This window comes from Cetorhinus maximus, chromosome 23 (assembly GCF_964194155.1).
Source record: "Cetorhinus maximus chromosome 23, sCetMax3.hap1.1, whole genome shotgun sequence".
Classification (NCBI taxonomy): domain Eukaryota; kingdom Metazoa; phylum Chordata; class Chondrichthyes; order Lamniformes; family Cetorhinidae; genus Cetorhinus; species Cetorhinus maximus.
In genome coordinates this window covers 63,515,641-63,542,819 of record NC_135901.1, presented here as the reverse complement: position 1 = coordinate 63,542,819, position 27,179 = coordinate 63,515,641, and the positions used below count along the sequence as shown (strand labels likewise).

General features: G+C 44.5%; 2 protein-coding genes and 1 non-coding gene across 3 annotated transcripts in view; 1 reads left to right on the top strand and 2 right to left on the bottom strand.

The window, feature by feature from the left end:
* Positions 1–25,574, top strand: part of LOC144698081 (uncharacterized) — a 33,102-nt gene extending 7,528 nt beyond the window's left edge. The window contains exons 3-7 of the mRNA XM_078570003.1: positions 16,725–16,774; positions 21,213–21,290; positions 23,725–23,801; positions 24,573–24,629; positions 25,482–25,574. Coding sequence (XP_078426129.1) covers positions 16,725–16,774; positions 21,213–21,290; positions 23,725–23,801; positions 24,573–24,629; positions 25,482–25,574 — 355 coding nt within the window. The remainder of the gene's footprint in view (positions 1–16,724; positions 16,775–21,212; positions 21,291–23,724; positions 23,802–24,572; positions 24,630–25,481) is intronic.
* The window catches only part of LOC144697680 (uncharacterized), a 242,269-nt gene that overhangs the window by 90,998 nt on the left and 124,092 nt on the right, over positions 1–27,179 (bottom strand). The window lies entirely within an intron of this gene.
* Positions 22,664–22,737, bottom strand: trnan-guu (transfer RNA asparagine (anticodon GUU)). Its single transcript has one exon. It is a non-coding gene; the product is annotated as a tRNA-Asn (tRNA).

Here is a 27,179-nt window from a genome sequence, read left to right as displayed (position 1 = left end):
GGCCTACATGTGGTTGCTGCTTAACTTCCCTAGCAAGGCATTCAGTTCAATTAGGTAACAAATGCTGACCTTGATGAAAATGAAAGAATAAAGAAAATCTGGCATCCATGGGCATTACAGTGACAGTCAGGAAAGTGTCGATGAAGCTATCCTTCTCTTGGACAGGCTCGTATCCTTGACCCTGAACTTCTGAAGAAAATGTCATTTGTCAGTCTGGCCACTTCCTGAGGCATTTCACCTCATCTCCACCATGGATTTATTGCCAGTTATTTTAAGGCTGTGTTTGCTGCCAATGCCGCACATGCACTGTTTCTCCACCATGTTCACTGTTTCACAGACTGTCACCCTGAATCTGTGAAAAAGGAAATGAACAGAAACTTTGACTGCACCCGGACACATCCCGGGTTCTGAAGAGACAGGGACATTCCCTCTGTTTATTGCAGAGAGTGGGGAAGGGGCCATGTCTAGCGCAGGTTTGGATTTGTGAGTGAAAGACCTTTCTCTCTGAAATCTGCAGAGATTACAACAGGTAAGAGAGGGTCAAATATGGGACATTTTATCACTGGCTGGCACTGCCCCTGAGTGCGAGATTAATACTGTGTTTGTCTCTGATACAATATCAGTCAGAGATGAGACTGCATCTTCTGTCTCTCCAATAGAGGTTTTCTAGGTGAAACCAGGCTTTACAGGGTTTTCTGGAACCGATACTATGTCTGACCATCTGTGACTCAGCCCTGACTCATTCTGAAACTGTCTCTCACTCCATACTCTCTATTTCTCCTCCCTTGTGCTGTGTAACAAAGTGGGAAGCTGCTGTTTCTGAAGGATACACATGTTTCTATTTAGAGGCTTTCTGACAGACTGGGAGCAGCAGAGTGACATCTGCATGGACCACTGAGCATGTGCAGACAGATATTTTACATTGACAGGAGACACAGTGTTATTTTAAAGCTGTGATCAGCGGTTACCAACCATCCTGCCAATCAAAACTACTTCTCCCTATGTGGAGGGAAACTCCTCAAAAATGTCCACATTTCAATTAAATCACCTCTTAACTTTCTCTGCTCAAAATAGAATAATCCCAGTCTCTCCACAGAACTGAAACCCCTTATCCCTGATACTATTCTGGGAAATTTTCCCCACACCCTCTCCAAGGCCTTGACATCTTTCCTAAAGTGTGGTGCTCAGAATTGAACACAATATTTCAGCTGAGGAATAATCATTGATTTGTAAAGATTCAGGATAACTTTCATGCTTTTGTTCTCCATGAATAAACTGAGGACCCCATTAGCTTTTTATTAAACAGCTTGATCAACTTGTCCTGTCACATATAAATATTTGTGTACATACACTCTTAAGTCACCCTGTTGCTGCACTCTGTTAAAAATTGTACCATTTACTTTATTCTGCTTCTCCTCATTCTTCCTTCCAAAATACATCATTGACTGTGAATCACTTTGGGATTTTCTGAGGGTGTGAAAGATGATAAATGAACACAAGAAATTTCTTTCTCTTCTGCAGCTGATTTAAAGTTGCAGATTTTGCTCCGAAGATTAAATTGGGATCGATATTCAAAGTTAACTATTTAACTGCAGAAACAACGTCAGCTGGGAGTCAGTAAATTTAGAGGAAAGATCCCAGACAGCGGCTCTGCAAGGTACACTGCAGGCCCGACAGCTCAATCAGCTCCACTCTCAGCTCAGGAGAGCTCAACAACTCCACATCCTGTCCACAGGGGAGTTCTCCTGGTGCAGTGGGACCAACATTCGTGTTTTAACTAACACCACCAAATAAAACTGGATTAATCAGTTAGTCTGATTGCTGTTTGTGGAATCTTACTGTGCACAAACTGGCTGTCATGAAACAGAAACAACTTGTATTTATAAAACACGTTTAATGTAACAAAATGTGTCAAGGTGCTTCACAGGACTCTCATAAAGAAACATTTGACATCGAGTGACATGGGGAGATATTCGGGTCAATGGGCAGAACCTTGATTGGAGAGGCAGATATTAACAAGCATCTTTAATCAGGAGAGAGAGCTGGAGGGGCTGGGGAGGTTTAGGGAGGAAATTCCAGGACTTTGCACCTAGGCACAGCCGATGATGGAGTAATTAAAATCAGGGATGCTAAAGAGTACGGAATGAGATAGCACAGATATCTCAGAGGGTTGTGCGACTGGGAGTTACAGAGATAGGGAGGGATAATGCCATGAAGGGATTTGTAAACAAGGTTACGAATTTTAAAATTGAACAGGAGCCAATTTAGGTCAATGGCTACAGGGGTGAACGGTGAACGGGACTTGATGTGAGAAGGCTCATGGGCAGCAGAGTTTTTGATGATCTCATGTTTCTGTGTGGGGATGGGGTGAATGTGAGGGGCCGGCTAGGAATGTATTGGAATTTTCAAGTCTAAAGGTAACACGGACATGGATGAGGGTTTGAGCAGCAGATGAGCTGGGGGTGGGGTGGAGACAGGCGACGTTATGGAGATTGAAATATCTGGTGTTAGTGATGGTGTGGATATGTGGTCAGAAACTCATCTTGGGGTCAAATAAAAGACCAAGATTGTGAACAGTGTGGTTCAACCTCAGACAGTTCCCAGGGAGAGGGATGGACTCGGTAGTTAGGGAACGGAATTTGTAATGGTGACTGAAAAAAATGATTCTGGTCTTCCCAATTTTTAATTGGAGGAAATTTCTGCTCATCCAGTTCCGGATGTAGGATAAGCAGTTTGATAATTTAGTAACAGTGGAGGAATGGAGAGGGATGGTGGTGAGGTAGAGCTGGGTGTTGTCAGTGTACATGTGAAAACTAACACGGTGCTTTTGGATGATGTCACCGAGTGGCAGCATGTAGATGAGAAATAGGAGGGGCCAAGGATAGATCCTCGGGGGACACCGAGTACAAGGACTTTGGAGAGGAAAGGGAGGTTGAAGATGGGGCGGTAGTTTGAAAAGATGGTCAGGTCAAAAGTTTATTTTTAGGATGGGTGATGACGATAGATTTGATGATGAGATGGACATTACCAGAAGAGAGAGAGACATTAACAATATCAGCTAACATGGGGAAGTTGGATAATCAGCAGTTTGGTGAGAATAAGGTCGAGGGAGCAGAAGGAGGGCCTCATGGACAAGATGAGCACTGAGAGGGTATGAGGGGAGATGGGAGAGAAACTGGAGAAAGATGTGAGTTCAGGGCTCAGACAAGAAGGAACCTTAGAGACAGTTTGGCCCAGTTGGCTAGTGGAAGGGAGGGAAGCAGCAGAGGCAGCTGATCAGATTGTCTCAATCTTAGTGAAAAAGAAGCTCCATGAGCTCCTCTCACTTGTTGTTGGAGATGACAGGGGAGAAGGAGAGTATTGGAGATATTAAAAAGATTCAACACACCTTGTATTTCACACCAAGTTGATTTAATTGATTTGTATCGACAATATTAGCCTCTATAACTGGGCTGAAGTTTATTAACATCAGCAGAAACAGACCCCAATGAACATGGTTCCAGCCAGGATGTGATTAACTACAATGATTGGATTTTGCTGTTACTTGTCAACTTGCTGGTGTCTCAGCAGCACAAATGACTGAGTGAATTGCTTCCCACACACAGACCAGCTGACTGGTCTCTCCTCAGTGTGAACTCGGTGGTGTTTCAGTGGGTAGGTTCAATTGATGAATCCCTTCCTACAGTCAGGGCAAGTGAGCAGCCCCTTCTCCAGTGTGAATTTGCTGGTGTCTCAGCAGGTTGGATGACTGAGTGAATCTCTTCCCACACATGGAACAGATGAGCGGCCTCTCCCCGGTGTGACTGCGCTGATGTACAATGAGGTCAGATGATCGCCTGAACCCAGTCCTGCAGTGAGAGCACCTGAACGGTCTCTCGTCAGTGTGAACACGTTGATGCAAGATCAGGTCCTGGTAACTTTTATAGCACTACCCGCAGACTGAGCATGTAAACTGTCTCTGGTCTGAGTGAACCAGCCGATGTCTCAGTAGGTGGGATGACCTAGTGAATCCTTTCCTACACTCAGAGCAGGTGTACGGTCTCTCCCCAGTGTGAACTCGCTGGTGTGTCAGCAGGTCGAATGATCGAGTGAATCCCTTGCCACATTTTGAGCAGGTGAATGGTCTCTCCCCATTGTGAACTCTCTGGTGTGTCTGCAGGTTGGTTGAACTAATAAATCCCATCCCACACTCAGAGCAGGTGAACGGTCTCTCCCCAGTGTGAACTCGCTGGTGTGTCAGCAGAGTGGATGACTGAGTAAATCCCTTCCCACACTCAGGGCAGGTGAATGGCTTCTCCCCAGTGTGAGTGCATCGATGAGTTTGCAGGTCAGACGGGTAATTGAATCCCTTCCCACAGTCCCCGCACTTACACGGTTTCTCCCCAGCGTGAGCAGCACTTTCTGCTTCCATGTTCAAAGGCTGATAATATTCAGGTCCTGATGAATCAAGTGACTCTCTCAGGTCTTGGTGTGAGTTTCCCGACAGCAAATCCTCCCCTTCAAATATCCTGTGAAATTGATTTAAAACAGAAAAAATGGAGTGAGAGAGAACCCACAAAAACACAAAGGCAGGTTGTGAAATTGAGCTGAATGAATCTGGGAATTTGTGGGGCCGGCACGAGGAAAAAGTGACCATGAAAACTGCTGGATTGTCATAAAAACCCAACTGGTTCACTAATGTCCTTCAGGGAAGGGAACCTGCCACCCAGTCTGGGCCTACACAAGATTCAGGTTTCTATGAGAGGAGGGAGAAAGAGCGAGAGAGAAGTGAGAGATGCAGGAGAACCCTGACAGAATCTCCCAAACCCTCAACCTCCACCCCCTAGAAGGACCAGGGTAACAGGTATGTGAACACCATCACCTCCAAGTTCCTCTCCAAGTCACACACCGTCCTGACTTGTCTGACATCCAGTACTGGATGAGCAGAAAATTATTCCATTTAAATAATGGGAAGATTGAAGCCATTGTCTTCAGTCCCCACTACAAACTGCATTCACCAGACACTGACTCTGCACCTTTCGCTGACAACTGAGGCTGAACCAGACTGTTCACAACCATAGTGAAATATTTCACCCCAAGATGAGCTTCCAACCACATATCCACATCATCACCAAGACCGCCTATTTCCACCTCAGTAACATCGCCCAACTCCATCCCAGTCTCAGCTCATCTGCTGCTGAAACTCTCATCCATTCCTTTGTTATCTCTAGACTTAACTATCCTAACACACTCCCAGCCGGCGTCCCACATTCAGCCTCCCTGTAATCTTGAGGTCATCCAAAACTCTGCTGCCCGTGTGCTTACTTGCACCAAGTCTTGTTCACCCATCACCCCTGTGCTCACTGACCTACAAACGCTCCGTGTTAAGCAGAACCTAAATTATAAAATTCTCATCCTTATTTTAAAGGCTGTGTTTGCTGCCATTGTGCAAGCGCAGTTGTTCTGTTTTACTCTGTCTTCATAGGGTTAATCTCTCGTCCTCCTCAGACTCAGGTCCCACTGCAGACTCACCACGAGGAAACTCAGACTGACCTGGTTACAGTGTCCATCAATCAGCCAATTCAGAACTCAGTCAACAGCAGAGAGCTTTGACTGTACATTCCTAATCTCTAATGCTTTTTATAAACGCATACTGTTCTTTGAAATGCCTTGGAAAGTTTTATTACGTTAAAGGTGCTATATAAACACGAATTGCTGTTGTTGATTTGGACATATATCACTGTTCCTTCATCATCACTGGGTGAATAACCTGTAACTCCTTACCTAACAGCATTGTGGGAGCACCTTCACCACACGGACTGCAGCGATTCAAGAAGGTCAAACATCATCTTCTCCACAGGCAACTGGGGATTGGCGATATTTGCTGGTCTTGTTAGTGAAAGGGCAGGGGAGTGGGACTAGCTGACTTGCTCTTGCAGAGAGCCAGCATGTGCACAATGGGCTAAATGGCCTCCGTCTATATCGCCATCATTCAGTGATTCTGTGACTTGATGAGAAAGGACCTACACTGGAGGCCAGGGACCAACTTCTGGTAACCAACACCCACCCTGATACAAACCAGCTCTTAACTGGTCCGTCTGTGACTCAGTTCTGTGACCAACGCCTGCAATAAAATAATAGCAAAATACTGCAGCTGCTGAAAATCTGAAATAAATAAAAAAATGTTGGAAATACTCAGCAAATCAGGCAGGATCTGTGGAGAGAGAAACAGAGTTAACATTTCAGTGTGTGCAGAATGGATTACAGGGAATAAAAATGGTGCAGAATTTGATGGTCAATATAAGTTCAGAAGTGGATTATAGCGCAGGAAAAACAATTCCTGACTGTGAAAGATACTGTGGGAAGATAAAGCTGGTAAGACAGCAGCACATGGTCAGGGGATGGGCAGCAGTGGAAACCTTATTTGGACACAATCAGCAGAAGTAACAGTTAAATGCCAAACACAGCTAAAATGCACCCAGTATTAGAGACAGAGAAAGTTAGACAATGACCGAGAGGTGATCTGGGATGGCAGAGGTGAAACAGAGCAAAAGATGGACATGGATTCAGATCCACAGGAAAGGAGCCACACTAGCCCCAGAGCGATGGAACCTCTAAAAGATAACAGAGCAGAGAACTAAAAGCTCCAAATTGTAGATGAATGGTCAAAAATACTCTACTCTGAAACAATTTCAGTTTTCAACTTTAAAATCTCCTGCAGCTGGAAAGATATCAGAAGCACTGGAGTCAGAGAAAAATCTCCCAGTTGAGGAAATACCCGGGGAGCGGGATGATATCACCGTGTAATTGTTGATGTGTGATGATGTCACCGTGTAATTGTCGAAGTGTGATGATGTCACAGTGTAACTGTCGATGTGTGATGATGTCACACACACAGACCCAAAACATCTGGGTTTGTACAAACCAGTGATCACCACACATTATGAAGGATGGGAGGGTCCTTGAGAGGGGGCAGAGGAGATTTACCAGAATGGGTCAAGGGATGAAGGATTTTAGTTGCAAGGTTAGGTTGGAGAAACTGGGATTGTTCTCCTTGGAGTAAAGTAGATTGAGGGGAGATTTAACAAAAGGTGTACAAAATTATGAAATGTTTACATAAAGTAGTTAAAGAAAAGTTGTTCACAGTAGCAGATCGTGAAAGGATCGTGGTCACAGATTTAAGATTTTGGGTAAGATGTACAGGAGGGATGTGAGAAAGAAATGTTTGCACAGTGAGTGGTAATGACCTGGAACTCAATGCTTACAGTCAGAGGCCGATAGAATCCAGGTCCTGAATTTCTATCCTGGACTGAGTGTGGCAGGTTTGGGAAATGGTTTGTACAGAGCATTAAAAAAGGAGGATCCAGGTCCTGATGAATTGAGTGACTCTGTCAGATCTCACCCGTCTGTAAATGTTCCCCTTCTGACCCCCTGTAAAAGGAGTTTCCAAAATCCATCCCTGCCAGTCCAGGGTAGAATTCCACAATCTTCTCTCCTCCTGCTACCTAGACCAGGATGCCCGCGCATGCGCCCTGCTGCACATTGCCCCCTATTAAGATGGCGGCCGTTACCCCGGGCCTGGCGAAGGGAGAAATCCAGACTTTCTCAGCCAGTTCTCTGCAAACACAAGACTTGTACCTTGTTATTTGGGGTTTGCGGCCTTCACTGTGTCTTTATGAAGCCTCTCTGCCCACTCCGCTGGCTCCATTCCTCCTCACACACCCACTAACTCTGTTAGTTTGTTCCACTCGACATTCACTCACCCTCTCTGAGCAGCTTCAGTCACAGACCAGTACTGCGCAAGCTCATGAAATGGGCCACACTGCGCATGCTCCAAACACACATCGTAATACGCATGTGTAGGGAGCTCCTTTTGTGAGGATAGGGCACATTCTGGCCCCTATTGAATGCTGGGTAACGAGGCTGCCATTGAGAGTTCGTTTTTTTGAATAGAAAATTCTGTTTTGTGATCTGATGACGAACGAAGCCCAAGACCAATATACAAAATTATTCAGTCAATTGGTATGACAAACAAAGTGCATGGGTCCTCTGCCATAATACTGTCCCGGGTGTAAATAACTGCAGTAAAACCCCCGACATTTAGATGTAAACTCACCGGAGTCTCAGTAGGCGGTGTGAACAATTATTTTTTCTTCCCATACACAGAACATTTAAACTCTGTCTTGTCAGTAAGAACGTCACAATTCAGCCGGTAAACAATCCTTTCACAATGTCATTTTACCCCTAAGTTGCAGGACCATTGTGCATGGATTTGGGAGGTGAGCATGAATTTGGAGACAGAAGAGTGGTCGGAGATTGAATAAGAATTGCAAGGATGTCGGCGTCAAGGATGTACTCGTGGGAGGGAGAGAAGCAGGAGAGGCAGCTGATCTCAATTTTCTCAAGATTGTCTCAATCTTAGTGACAAAGAAGCTCCATGAGCTCCTCACACTTGTTGGAGGTGTGGATGCAGGAGACAGGGGAGAGGGAGAGTCCAAAACAAGGACTAACTTGTGTTAGAGATGTTTTTAAAAATTCAACATCCTCTGTGTTTGACAGAATGTTGATTTATTTGACCTTTATCCAGAATATTAAACTTATAACTGGGCCGGAGTTTATTAACATCAGCTGAAGCAGACCCCAATGGGTATAGTTCATTCTTGTACATTAATAACAGCAAAATCCAATCACTGTAGTTCGTTGTGAACTCGTTGGTGTCTCGGCAGGTGGGATGACTGAATGCGTATATTGCCACACTTGGTGCAGGTGTACAGCCTCTCCCCAGTGTGAGAGCACTTGTGTAGAGAGAGGTGGGATGATTGCCTGAACCCAGTCCCATAAAGAAGGCATCTGAACGGTCTCTCATCAGTATGAATACTTTGCTGGTGGTCGTTCAAGTTCCTGAGAATTTGTAAAGCACTTCCCACAGTCCTGAAATTTGAAAGCTCTCTTTGATGTGCAATCAGGTTGGATAAATTAATGAATCTCTTTCCACACAGCACAGATGAATGACCTCTCCCCAGTGAGAACTCGCTGGCGTGTCTGCAGGTGGGATAATGGAGTGAATCCCTTCTGACACTTTAAGCAGGTCAATGGCCTCTCCCCAGTGTGAATGCTCTGATGAGTTTCCAATTTCGATGGGTAAATGAATCCCTTCCCAGTGTCAACATTTGCACAGCTGCTTTCAGTTGTGACTGCATTTACGTTTTGACCAGGCCAGATGATCAGCTGAAACCTCATCCACATGTAGAACACTGTGAACGGTGCTTTCTTCTCCCATTTTCAAAATCCCACAATTCTCTGCGGCCCAGAAACCGCTCTGTCCAATAGAGACGCCCTCTGAAGAAGGGTCATACAGACTCGAAACTGCTGTCAGGCGTTGCAAGGGCCAGGGACATAAAAGTTCATTCACAAATGTTACAGGAACGGATACATTATAATCGCCAGGAAAGGCTAAACAGCCTGAAGCTCTTTTCTCTAGAATAGAGAAGGCTGAGAGATGACCTGATAGAAATAGGATAAAGAATGGAGTTGGTAGCTCAGGAATGAAAACAATAGCTTCAATCTTCCCAAAATTTAATTGGAGAAAATTTCTGCACATCCACAAACAGTCTGATAATTTAACAAAAGTGGAGAAGTGGAGAGAGGTGGTGGTGAGGTAGAGTTGGGCACTGTCAGTGTACACGTGATAACTGACACTGTGTTTTCAGATGATGTCGCTGTGGGGAGAATGTTGCTGAGAAATAAATGGAAGCCAAGGCTGGATCCTCTGAGGACACCAGAGGTAACTGTGGGAGTGGGAAGGGAAGACATTCCAAGTGATTCTCTGACTATGATTAGATAGAGAAGAATGGAACTAGGAGAGAACAGCCCCACCCAGCTGGACGACAGTGGAGAGGTGTTGGAGCCGAATGGTGTGGTCAACCTTGTCAAAGCAGGTCGAGAAGGGATAGTTTCCCTTTGCCACTGTCACATAGGGTGTCATTGGTGGCTTTGATCTTAGCTGTTTCAGTACAGTGGCAGGACAGAAACCTGATTGGATGGATTCAAGCAGGGAGTTCTGGGAAAGATAGAGATGGATTTGGGAGGTGTGAACACTTTTCAGGAGTTCAGAGAGGAACTGGGGGTTGAAGATGGGTCAATACTTTGCAAGGACAGTAGAGTTAAGTAATTGTTTTTTGAGGAAAGGGTGATGATTTGAAGGAGAGAGGGATAGTACCAGAACGGAGAGAACTGTGAACAATATCAGTGAACATGGGGAAGTTGGGTAATCAGCAGTTTAGTGGGAATAGGGTCGATGGAGCAGGAGGTGGGTCTCATGGACAAGATGAGCACTGAGAGGGCAGGAAGGGAGATGGGAGAGAAGCTAATGAAAGATGTGGGTTCACGGCTTGGACAAGGTGGAACATTTTAGAGACAGTTTGTCCCGGTGGGCTAGTGGAAGGGAGGGAAGCAGCAGAGGCAACTGATCGGATTGTCTCAATCTTAGTGACAAAGAAGCTCCATGAGCTCCTCACACTTGTTGTTAGAGGTGAGGATGGAGGGGAGAAGGAGAGCCCTTCCAGAGAAACTAACTTGTGTTAGAGATATAAACAAAACTCAATATGCTATATTTAACACAAATATATTTTATTTGTCCTTATCCTGAATATTAGCCCCAATAACTGGGCTAGAGTTTATTAACATCAGCAGAAACAGACTCCAATGAACAAGGTTCAGTCCTGGATGTGATTAACAGCAACATCCTGTTCATTATTTGTGAACTCGCTGGTGTCTCATCAGTTGGGATGACCAGGTGAATCCCTTCCCACACCAGGAGCAGCTGAATGGCCTCTCTCAGTGTGAATTCGCTGGTGCTTCAGGAGGTCAGAGGACGCAGTGAATCCCTTCCCACATACAGGACAGATGAACGGCCTCTCTCCAGTATGAATTCGCTGATGTCTCAGCAAGTGGGATGACTGTGTGAAGCCCTTCCCACAGTGGGAGCAGGTGAACTGTCTCTCCACAGTGTGAATTCGCTGGTGTCTCAACAGATCGGATAAATTAACGAATCCCTTCTCACACTCGGAGCAGATAAATGGTCTCTCCCCAGTGTGAACTCGCAGGTGTGTCAGCAGGTTGGATAACTGAGTGAATCGCTTCCCACACTCGGAGCAGGTGAACGGCCTCTCTCCAGAGTGAACTCTCTGGTGTATCAGCAGGTTTGACGACCGAGTGAATCTCTTCCCACACTCGGAGCAGGTGAATGGTCTCTCCCCAGAGTGAACTCTCTGGTGTGTCAACAGGTGGGATGAATGACTGAATCCCTTCCCACACTCGGAGCAGGTAAATGGCCTCTCACCAGTGTGAACTCGCTGGTGTGTCAGCAGGTTGGATAACTGAGTGAATGCCTTCCCACACTCGGAGCAGGTAAATGGCCTCTCACCAGTGTGAACTCTCTGGTGTGTCAGCAGATAGGATAACTGAATGAATCCCTTCCCACACTCGGAGCAGGTAAATGGCATCCCCCCAGAATGAATTCGCTGGTGTCTCAGCAGGTTGGATGCCCAAGTGAATCCCTTTCCACACTCGGAGCAGGTGAATGAGCTGGTGTCTCAGGAGGGTGGATGAATTAACAAATCCTTTCTCACATACAGAACAAGTGAAAGGCCTCTCCCCAGTGTGTGTGCGCTGGTGAGTTTCCAGCCTGGATGGATAATTGAATCCTTTCCCACAGTCTCCACATTTCCATGGTTTCTCCGCACTGTAACTGCATTTATGTTTTGACAGGTCAGATAATCGGCTGAAGCCTCGTCCACACACAGAACACGTGTACGGTTTCTCCCCACGGTGAACGGTGCTTTTTCCTTCCATGTTCAAAATCCGATGAAATTCAGGTTACGACTAATTGTGCGACACCGTCAGATTCTGATGAAATGTTGGGTTTCACAATTGAAAATCCTGGGGAAATAGTTTAAACAGACAAAAGTGAATGAGAGAGAAACCACAATATCACAAAAACAGGCTGTGAAATTGAGGTGAATGAATCTGGTAATTTGTGGGGCCAGTACCAGGAAAAAGTGACCATGAAAACTGCTGGATTGTTATAAAAACCCAACTGGTTCACTAATGTCCTTCAGGGAAGGGAACCTGCCAACTGGTCAGGGACTATACAAAACACCAGCATCTACTGGGGGAAATAGAGAGGGAGATGGGAGAGGCAGGGGGTGAAGGAAAGGGATTTTATGCATCTGCAATTCTACCAACATCTCCCAAACCCTCACCCTCCATCCCCTAGAAAGACCAGGGTAGATGTATGTGAACACCATCACCTCCAAGTTCCCCTCCAAGTCACACACCATCCTGACTTGTTTAACATCCAGTGTTGGATGAACAGAAATTTCCTCCATTTAAATATTGGGAAGATTGAAGCCATTGTCTTCAGTCCCTGCTACAAACTCCACTCCCTAACCATCAATGCCATCCATCTCTCTGACAACTCTGAGGCTGAGCCAAACTGTTCACAACCTTAGTGTCATATTTCACCCTAAGCTGAGCTTCTGACTACATATCACTAAGACCATCTATTTCCACCTCAGTAACTTTGCCTGCCAATAGAATAATAGCAAAATACTGCAGCTGCTGGAAATCTGAAATAAAAAGAGAAAATGCTGGAAATACACAGCAGGTCAGGCAGTATCTGTGGAGAGAGAAACAGAGTTAACATTTCAGGGGTGCAGAATGAACTACAGGGAATAAAAATGATACAGAAGCTGATGATCAATATAAGCTCAGGGGTAGAAGCGAGATGGACTATATCGCAGGAAAAACAACTCCTGACTATGAAAGACATGGTGGGAAGCTATAGCTGGTAAGCCAGCAGCACATGGTCAGGGCAGCAGTTGGCAGAAGTAACCGTAAAATCCTAAAAAGAGCTAAAATACACCCACTATTAGAGACAGAGAAAGTTAGACAACAGCAGAGAGGCGATCAGGGAGGGCAGAGGTGAAACAGAGCAATGGATAGACACAGAATCAGATCCACAGTAAAGGAGTCACACCAGCCGCAGAGCTGTCGGACCTCACACGGATAACAGAGGACTAAAAGCTCCAAATTGTAGATGAATTGTCAAAACTACTCACCTGTGAAACAATTTAACTCTTTTCAGCTTTGGAAACTCCTGCCAGAGACTGTAGCTGGAAAGATATCAGAAGCACTGAAGTCAGAGAAAAATCTCCCAGTTGAGGAAATACCCTGGGAGCGGGGTGATGTCACCGCGCAATTGTCGGCGTGTGCTGATGCCACAGTGTAATTATCGATGTGTGCTGATGTCACAGTGTAATTGTCGATCTGTGATGACATCACAGACATGGACACAGAACATCTGGGTTTGTGTAAACCACTAATCACAACACATTATGAAGGATGAGAGGGTCCTTAAGAGGGTGCAGAGGAGACTTACCAGAGTGGTTCAACGGGTGAAGGATTTTAGATTAGTTTGGAAAAACTGGTGTTGTTCTCCTTGGAGCAAAGTAGATTGAGGGGAAATTTGATAGAGGTATACAAGTTAATGATTGGTTTACATGAGGTAGTTAAAGAAAAGCTGTTCACATTATCTGATCATAAAAGGGTTATGGGACACAGATTTAAGTTAAGAAGCAAGATTTACAGGAGGGGTGTGAGCAAAAATTTTACACAATGAGTGATAATGACCTGAAACTCATTACTTACTCTCAAAGGTTGATGAATCGAGTGAGTCTGTCAGATCTTGATCTGACGTTTGGTTTGAGTTTCCCATCTGCAAATCCTTCCCATGTTATATCCTATGAAAAGATTACAAAACAATCAATCACTGTCAGTCCAGGACAGAAAATGAGAAATATTTCTCTTGGTTTGAGTTTGTTGTGTGTAAATCCTCCCCTTCTAACCCCCTGGAAAAGGAGTTTCCAAAATCCATCCCTGTCAGTCCAGGATATTCACAACATTCTGTCCTCCTGCTACCTGGACCAGGATGACCGCGCATGCGCTCTGCTGCACAGCCGCGCCCCCGGGCCGAGCAGAGGGAGACCCAGCCATATCCGGTCTGTTCGCTGCAAACGCGGGGCCTATAGTTTCTGATTAAGGCTCTGCGGGCTGCACCAAGTGTTTATAAAACCTCCCTGTCCACTCCGCTGGCTCCATTTCTCCCGCACACCCACTAACTCTGTTATTCTGCTCCAGTCGCCATTTTCTCACCCACTCTGCCACTCGAGTCACAGGACAGCACTGCGCATGTTCAGCCAAGAGCCCGCAATGCGCAGGTGCGAATCAGACTCCGCAATACGCATGCATACGACCCTGGCGCTCTGGATAGGGCACATTCTGTCCCGCATTGAATGCTGGGTGGGAGGACGTAATTGCATATCCAATAAATTTTTATGATCCGATGGTAATTGCAGCTTTATGGTCAAGGTTTAAATTATACAATCAATTGATACGATAAATTGTATCGGCCTCTACCATGCTTCTGTCCTGGGTGTAATTAACAACAAAACAAACCCCTACAGTTAGATGTGAATTCACTGGATTCTTCGCATTTGAGGTGAAGAAGTGATTTCTCCTTCCATACACCAAGCATTTAAACTCCGTCTTGTCAGTAAGAATGCGCCTATTGCGGAGCAAATCCTTTGAACTTTTATTGCTGGATTGTTCACTGGTGGCCAAACTGAGTAAATGCCTTCACACGCAAGAAATCTCTAAATTTTCTCCATCAGATGTGACTGCTGCTGTGTTAGCTAATCAGATGATCGAGTAAACTTTTTTCCATAATTAGCTGCTGAATGATGTTTTCACAGTGTGACTTTACCTAGGCGTGTCCAGCACAGACTTGGATTTCTAATCCTCTGGCAATGGGCTCTACATTCTCTTCTGAAGAAAAAAATGAAAGGCGATGCTGTAAATCTGAAATAAAAACAGAACTTCGAATTCTAAACAGGTCTGGTAGCGTCTGAGGAGAGACATAGTTTAATTCCCAGATTTTCTGAGTATTTCCATCATTTTCTGCTTCTATCTTTGATTAAAGACGTTGCTTCTGAATTGGACATTGGATTTCCTGGTGACCAACTTTTATTTATTCTTGTCTATCCATAAGTGGAAGCATCTTCCAAACCCTTTCGGAATATTAAAGGCTTCGATCGGGTCATGCCTCACCCTGTTTTCTAGAGAAAACCTGTTTAATCAATTCAATCTTTGTTGAATGTTAAAACTTTTCAGTTCTAACATCAATCCAGTAAATCTTTATTGTTGCCGGGTCTTAAGGAGTTGAGTTACAGGGAAAGATTAAACAGATTAGGACTTTATTCCTTGGAGCGTAGAAGAATGAGGGGATATTTGATAGAAGTTAACAAAATTGTGAGGGGAAAAGGCAGAGTAGATGCGAGTAGGCTCTTTCCACTTAGATTAGGAGAAATAAACACGAGAGGACATGGCTTTAGGGTGAAAGGGGAAAGGTTTAGGGGGAACATTAGGGGGAACTTCTTCACTCAGAGAGTGGTTAGAGTGTGGAACGAGCTACCATCTGACCTGGTAAATGCGGGCTCACTCTTAAGTTTTAAGAATAAATTAGATAGATACACAGATGGGATAGGTCTGGAGGGCTATGGACTATGTGCAAGTCAATGGGACTGGTCGAATAATATTTCCGCACAGACTAGAAGGGCCGAATGGCCTGTTTTCTGTGCTGTAGTGTTCTATGGTTCTATGGTTCTACCTTCTCCAGTGCTTCTAGATTCATCTTATAATATGGAGACGGAGCTAATCTGAGTATCAAACTGATAATTGCCCCCAAATACCTGTAAATTGGAAGGATCAGCATTGCAGTGGGCGAGAGGAACAAGGTTCCAAGCTGTTATTCACCAACCTCTATTTCGGCCATTTTCCCATCTACAGAACTTAAAATGAAATGAACACATCCAATAAAAAGATTTAGAAAGTTGGTGTTACTTTTGTTTGTGATTCGTTCCCTCGGGTATTCAGTAAATGCTGCTCGGAGGTTAGGGACCGGGATATAATCTACCTGCGTTTCCTTGAGCCTGTGTTCGGTGAATTGGGAAGTTTGGCCCGGGTTGGAGTATCTTGTGTTCCAGGGATGGGCAGTAACCCGCTCATTGAAGCTGCAGTCGCTGCTTTCTGCTGGCAGCAGGTGAGTGGAGAGTGCGGGGCCGGAATATTGCTGTTTTTCTGCTTTTCCCTGTCTCACTCACTGTGGAGCTGAGGAAGTGAGAATAAATGATGGGTTTGTTTGAATCCAATAATTCTATAGATTTCGGAGGGGCTCGATGCCGGCCTAAATGTTTTTTTCATTATATTGCGGATTAATATTCGTGAACATTGACCAGGACACATGGCTGTGAGTTCAAGCGCCTCCTCATTTTTCTCAGTCGAAATATACAATCTAATATATTTTGCTGTACAACCTGTTACAGAGATTGTTATAGAAAAGAGGGAAAGGTTTGCTACAGCTATACAAAGCCCTGGTTAGATCACACCTGGAGGACTGTGAATAGATCTGGGGGCGGCCCCTTTTAAGGATCAATATTTACCTTGAAAGTTTCAGAGGAGCCGCATTGATGAGGTTGGTGGGTTTTGGAAATTGAAAGTTGTACATCCGCAGCTTGTGGCATTATTTCACCTCACTGTTCACTTCATGTTCATGTCTAACACACTCGATGCTGTTATTGGCTGAACGAGTCTTCTGTGTTTTAACTAAACATGCTATTATTTTGTAGGAAGAACGACGACAGACAGTGTAAATTGCAGGGTTCTGGAGAAAGGTCAGGTAATGGCAATGCTAGGACGGGCAGAAGGCCCACTTTCCCTGCTGTAACCATTCTATGATTTTAAACAAATAATATTAGCATGTTAGCAAGTTCTGTAGTTGTTGTCCAATGTTTAAGTTGAATGGGTTTAAAATCCATTGGGGCCTCCTGACGTTGGTTTGAATCTTGCTGACTGTGCTTCTCGTTATTTCTGCTTGACTGTAGAATTAATTCTCATTCAAATAGAAGAAAAACCATCCAAACAAATCCATTTCTGTGTCAGTCTTCTGCAAGTCTCCAGTCGGATATGAAACAAAAACTGAGCCAAGTTGGTGACATCTTGTTTTCTGGGCGTTTGTTTCTCCTTAGGCCTCTGTCACACTCGGTGTATCCGTCTGTGTGTGTTCCTCTGTATGTGCCAATGTGCTTCAGTTCCCCGAGGGATTGAATACATTTTACCAGCACAAACTTCATTTACTTTAGTTGTGGAACTTCATTTTAAAATATTACAAGGAAAAACTCTCAGGGTAAAAGATGCAAGAGGAGTTTGTCTATTTCTCTGTATGTTAAACTGCAACAGCAATTTATATTTATAAAGCGCCTTTAACCTAATGAAACGCCACAAGGTGTTCCACAGGATCATTATATAACAAAGTGTGACACCGAGTCACATATTCGGTCAGGTGACTAACAGCTCTGTCAAAGGTGAAGAACTGTATTAATGGAGGAAACTATCGATTTCATGTTCCAGATAACAGCAATGGTTCTTCTCGTTGGCTCATTGTGTTCAACCTGAACAGACCATTTGGTCAGAGAAATTTATCTCTGGTGAAAGGAATCGGGAATGAAAAAATGCCAAAATCAGCCTTCATGAGCCAAATTTCCAGCCCTGTTAACAGCTTCCCTGATGGCCGACTGGTTAGGGTTCAGCACTTTCACTGCTGTACCTCCAGTTCGATTCCCTGTCAGGAAATTGGGATTTACTGCCCTTGGGCGAACTTTTAAAACCAATGTTATTGTCTTCCTGGCTGAAAGCAACACAGAACATCTCTGTCAGAGTCAGGGGAGTGAGAGTCAAAGTTTCACATCAGGGCTGGAAATGTCACACGTGCAACAAGTCAAGAACAGATCCAGAGGGCGTGAAAATGAAAGAGAAGGGCTGTGATGGGTTACAAAGCACTGACTATAGAGCTGGTGGTGCACAGCCGAATATTATTTCTGTATTACCCATGTTACTTGCAGCTCTAATTTCCTGATTTATTACAGTGCCCAACATTACCACTGCAGTTTGTTGACCAACTCGCACCAATGTTTGTTGCCTCTTGCCCGTTTCTTAGCTCCCCCAAAATTGATTCGACATCTTGATCCTTCAATCTAAGACCCTCTCTCATGAATGTACCGATCTTGTCGTTATTAAGAGCGCGACCCCGCCTCCTTTCCCTTTTTGTCTATCCTTCCTAAATTACGAATACCCTTGAATATTCAGATCAATCACACTGCTCTTTGAAAGCAGCACACAGGGCCAAATGGCCTCTTTATTTGCTGTAACTTTCTGTCATTTTGTGTTTCCTAACACCCCGGTTGCATCTCTCTAAGTTATTCTGGCATTTCATAACTTAATCTCGCGAGATGTATATCTTGCCCTTCTATCCAACACTTTGAATCTCAGACACTAAACGGATTAGGAACTGAATTTGAAACCAGACTAGTACAACTGCAGAAATGATCGGAACCATTCACTTGAGTTTCAAACACACAGTGCTTGCACATGAGCATGTACCTTCTTGTATATCTACTGAACAAAATAAGCTCATTCCGATTCTTCACATTGAAAATCAGTTCAAAATAATTTCAATGTTTAACAACATACACAAGACTGTGGATAATTGATACTGTGCACATTCCTATTATCAGTGTCTGGGACAATCAGGTCCTGTGAACCCTTCTCGTGTCCTACATTCCCATTCCCTGCTTTCCAGGGAAAGATTGAGTTCATAAACTGGACGGGTGGGTAGTCCCTGGCTAGGTCAGCCCTCTTCCAGAGAGTATATAAGAGTTATTGCTGGGACAGCAGATTTTCGTCCCTACTGCCATTAGTGATGATCACAAGATGTTTCATTGAAAACAAATTTCACCATTTGCCATGGTGAGATTTGATCCCCAGAATCCCAAACCAGTGAAAGTACCACTGTGCCACAGCCTCCTACCAAGGTAAACGCGTTTAGAATTTGACGTGTGTCAGTTACTTTCAGTGATGAATTTCTGCCGTGGGCTCCCTTGTCAGTTTCACAGGAGCCGCAGTGATGAGGTTGGTGGGTTTTGGAAATTGAAAGTTCTACATGAGCAGCTTGAACAGCGAGTTGAACAAGTGCCAGCTCAAATCGAATTGTACGGTTTGTGTGCGGTGTTTCATTTTAACAGGAAGGACGAGGAGAGACAGATTCAAAATAAATTGCTGTGAGGAAAAAGACGAGGGTTATGGAACGAGTTAAACTGCTCTTCCAGAGAGCCGGCACGGACAAGAATGTTCTCCTTCTCTGCTGTAGCCACCCATGATTTCATATTAGCAACATCACCCTGTGCATTGAGTCAGTCGTGGTGACTGAGTGGTGAAGGCGATAGAGTCCAAATCCATTGGGGTTTCCCGCTTCTCATTATTCCTGGTTTTAACTCTGTGTTTACAGAGTTAATTACCGGTTACATTGAATCAAGTCCATCCAAACACTCGGGCGTTTTCCTATTTCCGTTCACTCACGAAAATATTCACGAAACGTCTAGTCGGAAATGGAACAAAAACGGAGCCAGGTTGGTGTCAGGTTTGCTTTCTGGGTGTTTGTCTCTCCTTAGAAACAATCCCTTGTCCTCTGTCACTCTCGGTGTAAATGTCTGTGTGTGTTCCTCTGTGTGTGTCAATGTGGTTCAGTTCCTCATTTGTACCATCCAAACATTGTTTACGATCGTTATGTGGCTTCATATTAAGATGGTCCAGAGAAAACAAAAGCGCTGTTTTAAAAGGTGCAAGAGGACATTTATTTCTGTTTCTTTTTGGGTGAAGACTGTTCAGCTACTAAATGCCCGGATGTTACAAAGCGGAGCATGATTGAAGTTTTCAAATGATCTTATTACATAGCTGAGAATGCCCGAGGGGCCGAATGGCCTATTCCTGATCATATTTTTCCCACACTCTAATTCAGAGCCGAGGCCGGTCAAGGCAATGGTTGTTTCTGCTCTAAATGTGGTACTGAGTCACCGAGTGGGCTAAGATGCTGGCCGAGGCATTCCTGCTTTGGGCTCCAGTCCCGCGGCTGCTAAACTTTCCAGTGCTTTGTTGTTTGAGACGCTTCCAAAAAATCCTCCGTGCGGCCAGGGGACGGCTGACCTGTGCAGTGTTGCATTTTGGTTGGGGGAATGGGGAGAGGTGGTTGGGGCAATGGCACGGACTGAAAATCTTTTTTCCCTGTTACTTTCTGTCTCCATTCTATTATTTTATACAAACAATAGCGAACTTTCACTCAGTATTGTGGCGAATTGGTTAAACTGATGGATTGGAAATTGGCTGGAGTTTTCTCACGCAGGTTTGAGCCCTGTGGTTTATGCTTCTTATCATTCCTGATTTTAACTGACGGTCTGTGGAATTAGTTATCCGTTAAATTGAATATAAAACATCCAAATACCCCGTGTTTCTTATTTCTGTTCATCTGCAAATATTCACTAAATTCACAGTCGTAAATGGAAGAGTAATTGACCACTCCTGATCAACCAATCACAACTGCTCTTTGACAGCAGCAGACCAGGCCGAATGGCCTCTTTCTTAGCTGGAACTTTCCATAATTTTATGTTTCCCAACAGCACGGATGCTCTTTCCCAGTCATTATGCCATTTTATAACCCATTCTGTCGAAATGTACTTTGTTACTTTGTGTCCTGTCCTTCTGAAGTCAAGACCCGGAGTGAATTCAATGAGAAGTTTTCTTGCCATTTCCAGCAGGAGATTTGGAACCAGACCAGTTCATTGAGTTTAAATGGTGCCGACCCTTCACTGCAGCTCGTTGTGTTTTTGAGTGGAGATGATTTCTGTTTGTTACGAAGTGCAGGATGATCTGATTAACTAACGGAGCAGGTTTGAGGTTCCGAATGATCTATTCCTACTCTGAAACAAAACCAAAACATGCTGGAAAAACTCAGCAGGTCTGACAGCATCTGTGGAGAGAAAGACAGGGATAACGTTTCGAGTCCTCATGACTCTTTTTCAGAACTAAAGGGAAGTAGGACTTCATATTTCTACTTCCCTTTAGCTCTGAAGAAGAGTCATACGGACTCGAAACGTTAATCCTGCCTTTCTCCCCACAGATGCTGTCAGACCTGCTGAGTTTTTCCAGCATTTTTTGCTTTTGTTTAAGATTTCCAGCATCCGCAGTATTTTGCCTATTCCTAATCTATAGTTTTTGTTCTATTTCAGTGCCAAAACTTGTGAAGGAAGTGGTTCACAAATTTCGCCCAGCGAGGCTGAGCGAGCTAAGGCGCTGGCTTAAAGTATGTACGAAGTCATGAGTTCGCGTCCCACCGCTGCTCAACATTTAGCAGCCCCATTAGCACAAGCAGATATCACCTCATATTGACAAGGAGGACGAGGAGAGTTGCTGTGGGGAAAAGGTGGGGTCTGGAATTACAGTAGTTGAGTTGCTCTTGCATAGAGATGCTGAATGACCGTCTGATGTAGCCGTCTATGATTTTATACAAACAGCAGTGACGTCATTATCGGCCCTGTGTTCACGGTGGAGTGGTTAAGGGGATGGAGTTGGAATCCTGTGGGGTCTCCTCACAGAGGTACAAATCCTACCGGCTCCAGTTCTCATCATTCTTGATTTTAATAAGGTGCCCATGGAATTAATTATTGGATAAACGGAATCAAAACCACACAAACACTCCCGTGGTTTCTTCTTTCCGTTGGTCTGTGTGTGTCAATGTGGTTCAGTTCCCCAAGGGAATGGACACATTTTTAACAGAACAAACTTTATTCACATTAGTTGTGCAACTTCAGATCAAAAAAATATCAGGGTGAAAGTTGGAAGAGGAGCTTGTCTCCTTCTCTATATGCCCCATTACAACAACAGCTTACATTTAGATAGCGTCTTTAACGTAATTAAACCTCCAAAGATGGTTGACAGGATCATTATGTAACAGAGTCTGACACTGACACACATATTGAGATGTTGGGCCAGGTGAACAAAAGCTTGGTCAAAGAGATAGGTTTTACAGAGCGTCTTAAAGGAGGAAAGAGAGGTCGAGGGAATTCCAGAGCTTGGGGCCTCGGTAACTGAAACCTCGGTCACCAATGGTGGACCGATTCTGATTGGGAATGTACAACAGGCCAGGATTAGAGGGGCACAGATATCTCAGAGACGTGTGGGGTTCGAGGAGATCTCAGAGATATCACCCAACTGTGTGGAAAAGTTGTATCGCTCCCATTCCTGTTTGTTGTTGAATGTGAGCTGAATGCTGGATCTTGCAGCCACATTAGATTCGCTCTTCACCATTTCTGAAGATAACATTCAGCAAAATAAGAAGATGTTTCAGCTGGCAGCGGGTGATTGGAGAGTGCAGGGCTGGAATATTGTTACTTGTTCCTGTCTCACTCACTGTGGAGCTGAGCAAGAGCGATTAATTGATGGGCTTGTTTCAATCCAATAGCCTCATAGATCTCTATTGATTTAGATGGGGGTTCATGATCGTTCATATTCTTTGTTATATCTGAAATGAATATCCATAAACAGAGCTTGGTGTGGGAACTCAGTGGGTGACAGCCGAGTTTTCAACGTGGGGGGTGGGATGGATTTTCTTGTAGTTTCAGGGCCCCAAAACAAATCAGAGCGTTAATGAGTAATGATGGGGAGGAAAAAATGCCAGCTTCGTCCCTGGGTGGTCTCGAACCACCAACCTTTCGGTTAACAGCCGAACGCGCTGACCGATTGCGCCACAGAGACTTGATGGAGACGCTGGCACTCTGTAAGATATCCTAAACCAATGGCTCAGTGAGAGAAAGCTTCAGATTGCCGTGACTGCAATGACAATTATTCCCTATCAGTTTTACTCTTCCCAAATAAAGGTTGGGACATTCATTGTGGACACATGGAAAAAGTCTGATCCCACCCACTGCAGACACATCCATGTCACCGGGAACCAGCTCTCCTACAACCGGTGCCGTCTCCCTTCGAGCCTCCCTGTGTTTTGTCTGTTACTGAGTATTCTGCTTGTCCCAAAGCCGGTAGTTCTAAAGGGGTTTCTCTGTTACACAGCGAGTGGTTAGGATATGGAATGCACCACCTGAGAGTGTGGGGGGGAGGCAGATTCAATCGCGGATTTCAAAAGAGAATTGGACAGAAAATGCAGGTCTCCAGGGACAAACGCGGGGGAGTGGGACCAGGTGAGTTAGTTTCCAGAAGAGAAAGAGATCTCCCTTTTCAGACGGAGTTAAGGAGATTTATTTCCTCTCATAGGGTCATTCGCCTGTGGAATTATTTTCATCAGAGGTTTGGTCATTGAATTTACACAAGGCAGAATTAGACAGATTTTTGATAGACAAGGGGGTCAAACGTTATGGGGAGCAGGCAGGAAGGCGGAGTTGAGACCACAACCAGATTTGCCGTGACCTCAATGAATGGTGAAGCAGGGTCAAGGGGCTGAATGGCCCACTCCTGCCCCTGAGACCTTTGTTCCTCCGACCCAGGCTGAATTGCCTCCATCTGTGTGTAGCCTTAGCTGTGATTCTCTGACACTATGAGGCGCTGGAGAGGCAAATGGCCAATTCCTGCTTCTATTTGTTATGTTCTATTTTGGAGCTGTTACCACCCAAGGCAATGGTTAGTTTACCTTTGATAGTGGGAGCGTGGCCGGCTGGGTTAAGGTATTTTGTTTGGGCTCTGTTCTCTTCGTGGGTTCGTTTCGAAATTTCAGTTGATTTGTTCTTTCAGCCACTTCACCTGAGCATGGGCTCACGGCCGTCGATGTCTTAAGATCTTCATCTTGGCAGGAAGAACGAGGAGACGCAGTATGAATTGCAGGGTGACTGGGGATATTTGGGGCCGAATTCCCTCTTCCTCTGTTATAACCTTTCTGTGATTTCATATGAACAAGATTGAAATTGATGCGAGACCTGTAATTGCGGATGAGTGGTTAAGACAATGGGTTTGAAATCTACTGGGCTCTCCCCATGTAGGTTTGAATCCTCAATGTCTGCTGCTCCACACTTTAGGTGAATCCAGAATTAAATTAATTGTTGGTGAAATGGAATAAAAACTTTCCAAACACTCCCGTGTGTTTCTCCTGCATCTCCTCCGCATTTCTTCATTTCCGTTCATCTGCAAGCATTCACCAAATCTGCAGTCTGAAATGGAACAATAATTGGAGAAGCTGGTGACATCCTAACTTTCTGGGTGTTTGTGGATCCTGAGGCCTCTGTCACTCTCGATGCATGTGTCTGTGTGTGTTCCTCTGTGTGTGTCAATGTGGTTCAGTTCCCTGTGGGGATGAACACTTTTTTACCATCACAAACTTCATTCACATTATTCGTGCAACTTCATGTTAGAATGTTATGGTCCCCCGTCTTTTCCCCGGAGACCTGAATTTTCTGTCCAATTCTCTTTTGAAATCCGCGATTGAATCTGTCTCCCTCACACTCTCAGGCCGTGCATTCCAGATCCTAACCACTCGCTCTGTAACACAGAAGCCCCTTCAGAATGGTACACTTTATGTGATGTTGCCTCTCTTCATTCTTCCGACCAACATGAATCACTTCACACTTCCCTACATTAAATTTCAGGTTCGCTTTAACAGTTTACACGAGGAATTCCTGTGCATTGTGACAGTTCACACAGCGGTAAGAAAAAAGTTAGCTCCTGATCAGGAGTTGAACCTGGGCTGTGGTGGTGAAAGTATTAAATCCGAAGCACGAGGCTCTTTGACTTCCAGTGAAGCCGAGGCTGTTTTCATTCAGAAGCCAACGGCTGTGATATTAACAAAGCGGGATGGAGAAAGACTCAGTTTGAGCGGTGACACTGCTGGAGGGATGGGGAGTTGGGGATCACCCATCAAAGTTTTAAAAAAACGGCAGCGCCCAGAGTGGGGCTCGAAGCCACGACGCTGAGATTAAGTCTCACGCTTTACCGGGTAAGCTAGCTGGGAATGCACAGTCATTGCTCCCTATGCAAAAATTCAGGGAGATCAATGTTCCTTCCTCCCTGGAGCCTCAGCTTGTTCTGAATTTCAAAGTGTGGAAGGTAATCGGCCTACAAAAGCCCCAAGGTTACAATACATTCCTCTCAATCATCAATAACATTCACATCTTCCACTTCTTAGCCGCACCTCCTTCCAAACATTGCAAACTCTCTCTTGCATCTTTCATCCTGATATTTTTCTCTTTGACATTTTAATATGAAGCTGCACAATTAATGTGAGTCAAGTTTATGAAGTGAATATGTGTCCACCACCTCGGGGAACTGAACCGCATTGACACACACAGAGGAACACAAACCGACACATACACCGAGAGTGACAGAGGCCTCAGGAGAGACAAACACCCAGAAAGCAAGGATGTCACCAACTTGGTCAATTATTGTTCCATTTCAGGGGCCAAATGTAGTGAATGTTTGTAGATGAACAAAAGTAAGAAACACGGGGGTATTTGGGTGGTTTTCTTTTTCATTTGATGGATAATTTACTCTGCAGACAGTTTATGTCAATCAAGAATGAGAAGAAGGGGAATTGGCAGGATTCGAACCATGTGGAAAAACGCCTTAAGCACTCGGCCAGGACAACTGGGTAAAGGCTGCATGTTGCTTAAAATTAGGGAATGAATACAGGGAGTTCCAGTGAAAGGAGGTCTTCATGTCTGTGTCATTGTCCCATCTTTTCCCAGTCACCCTGGGATTTATACTGTCTCTCCTCATTCTTCCAAATGAAATACAACACGGCACAGATCAGCTGCCCCTTCACCGCATGGAGAATTTTTGGGAAGCGCCTCAAATAACAAACCACCAGAAAGTTTGGCAGCGGTGGGAGTGAAGCCCAAATCACCAGAGAGATCGAAACCTGAACCAGCGGCTGAGCCCACTCAGCCTCACTACCACATTCAGATTAGACACAAACATTGTCTTCACCAACATTGACACAATATAATATAATATAACATAACACAATATAAAACATTATGATCAGGAATTGGCCATTCGGCCCCTCGAGCGTTCTCAGCTACTTAATAAGGTCATGTGAAAACTTCAATCATCACCCAGTAACATCCGGACGTTTAGTTGCTGAACAGTTTCCACTCAAAGAAAAGAGAGAAATGTTTTAAAACTGCTCTTTTTTTCCCTGTACCATCTTAACATGAAGCCACAGAACTAACATGGCCAATGTTTGGGTGGTAAAAATGGGAAACTGAACCACATTGACACACACAGAAAATCACAAATATGCGTGTTGTTAAGATTTGAAATGGTGCTTATTTTCATACTGTCTTTCAATGTGCAGAAAGTGGAGCTGTGATTAGCTTATAGCTCAGACGATGCACAGCAAGAATGTACATAACAGGCTGATGCTGACAGTGCCTGTTTGGACTCAGTGAGCTGCATCTGACGATTGAGAACATTTAATTGCCGCTCAACGAGTCCGGTTCCAAATTCCCTGCCATAAATGAAAAGAAAACTCGCTGAATTTGCTGAATGTCTTGAATTCAAAGCATCATATGGAAGGTCAGAAAATTCATCTTAACCGTGGTATTAGGAAAAATAAAATGACAGAAAGTTACAGCAAAGAAAAAAGGCCATTCGGCCCTGTGTGCTGCTTTCAAAGAACAGTGTGATTGGTTGACCTGAATACTTTTAGGAAGAATGGACAAAAAGGAAATCGAGGCAGGGTCGCGCTGTTAATAAGGAACGAGATCGGTACATTAGTGACAGAGGATCTTAGATTGAAGGATCAAGATATGGAATTAGTTTGGGTGGAGCTAAGAAACAACAAGAGGCAGAAAACATTGGTGGGAGTTGTTTATAGGCCACTAAACTGTAGTGGTAATGTTGGGCATGGGATAAATCAGGAAATTAGAGCTGCATGTGACATGGGTAATACAGGAATAATATTCTGCCTCGCACCACCAGCTCTATAGTCAGTGCTTTGTAACCTACCACAGTCCTTCTCTTTTATTTTCACTCCCTTACTCCGACTCTGGGTTTATTCCCGAGTTTTGCCCTTGTGACATTTCCAGCTCTGATGTGAAATTTACACTCTTACTCCATCATTTCTAGCAGAGCTTTACAGTGTTATTTACAACCAACAAATTAATCACATTGATTTGATCAGCTCGCCCAGGAGGAATAAGTTTCAAATCCCTAACCAGGAATCGAACGCAGGCTGTACTGATAAAATTACCGCA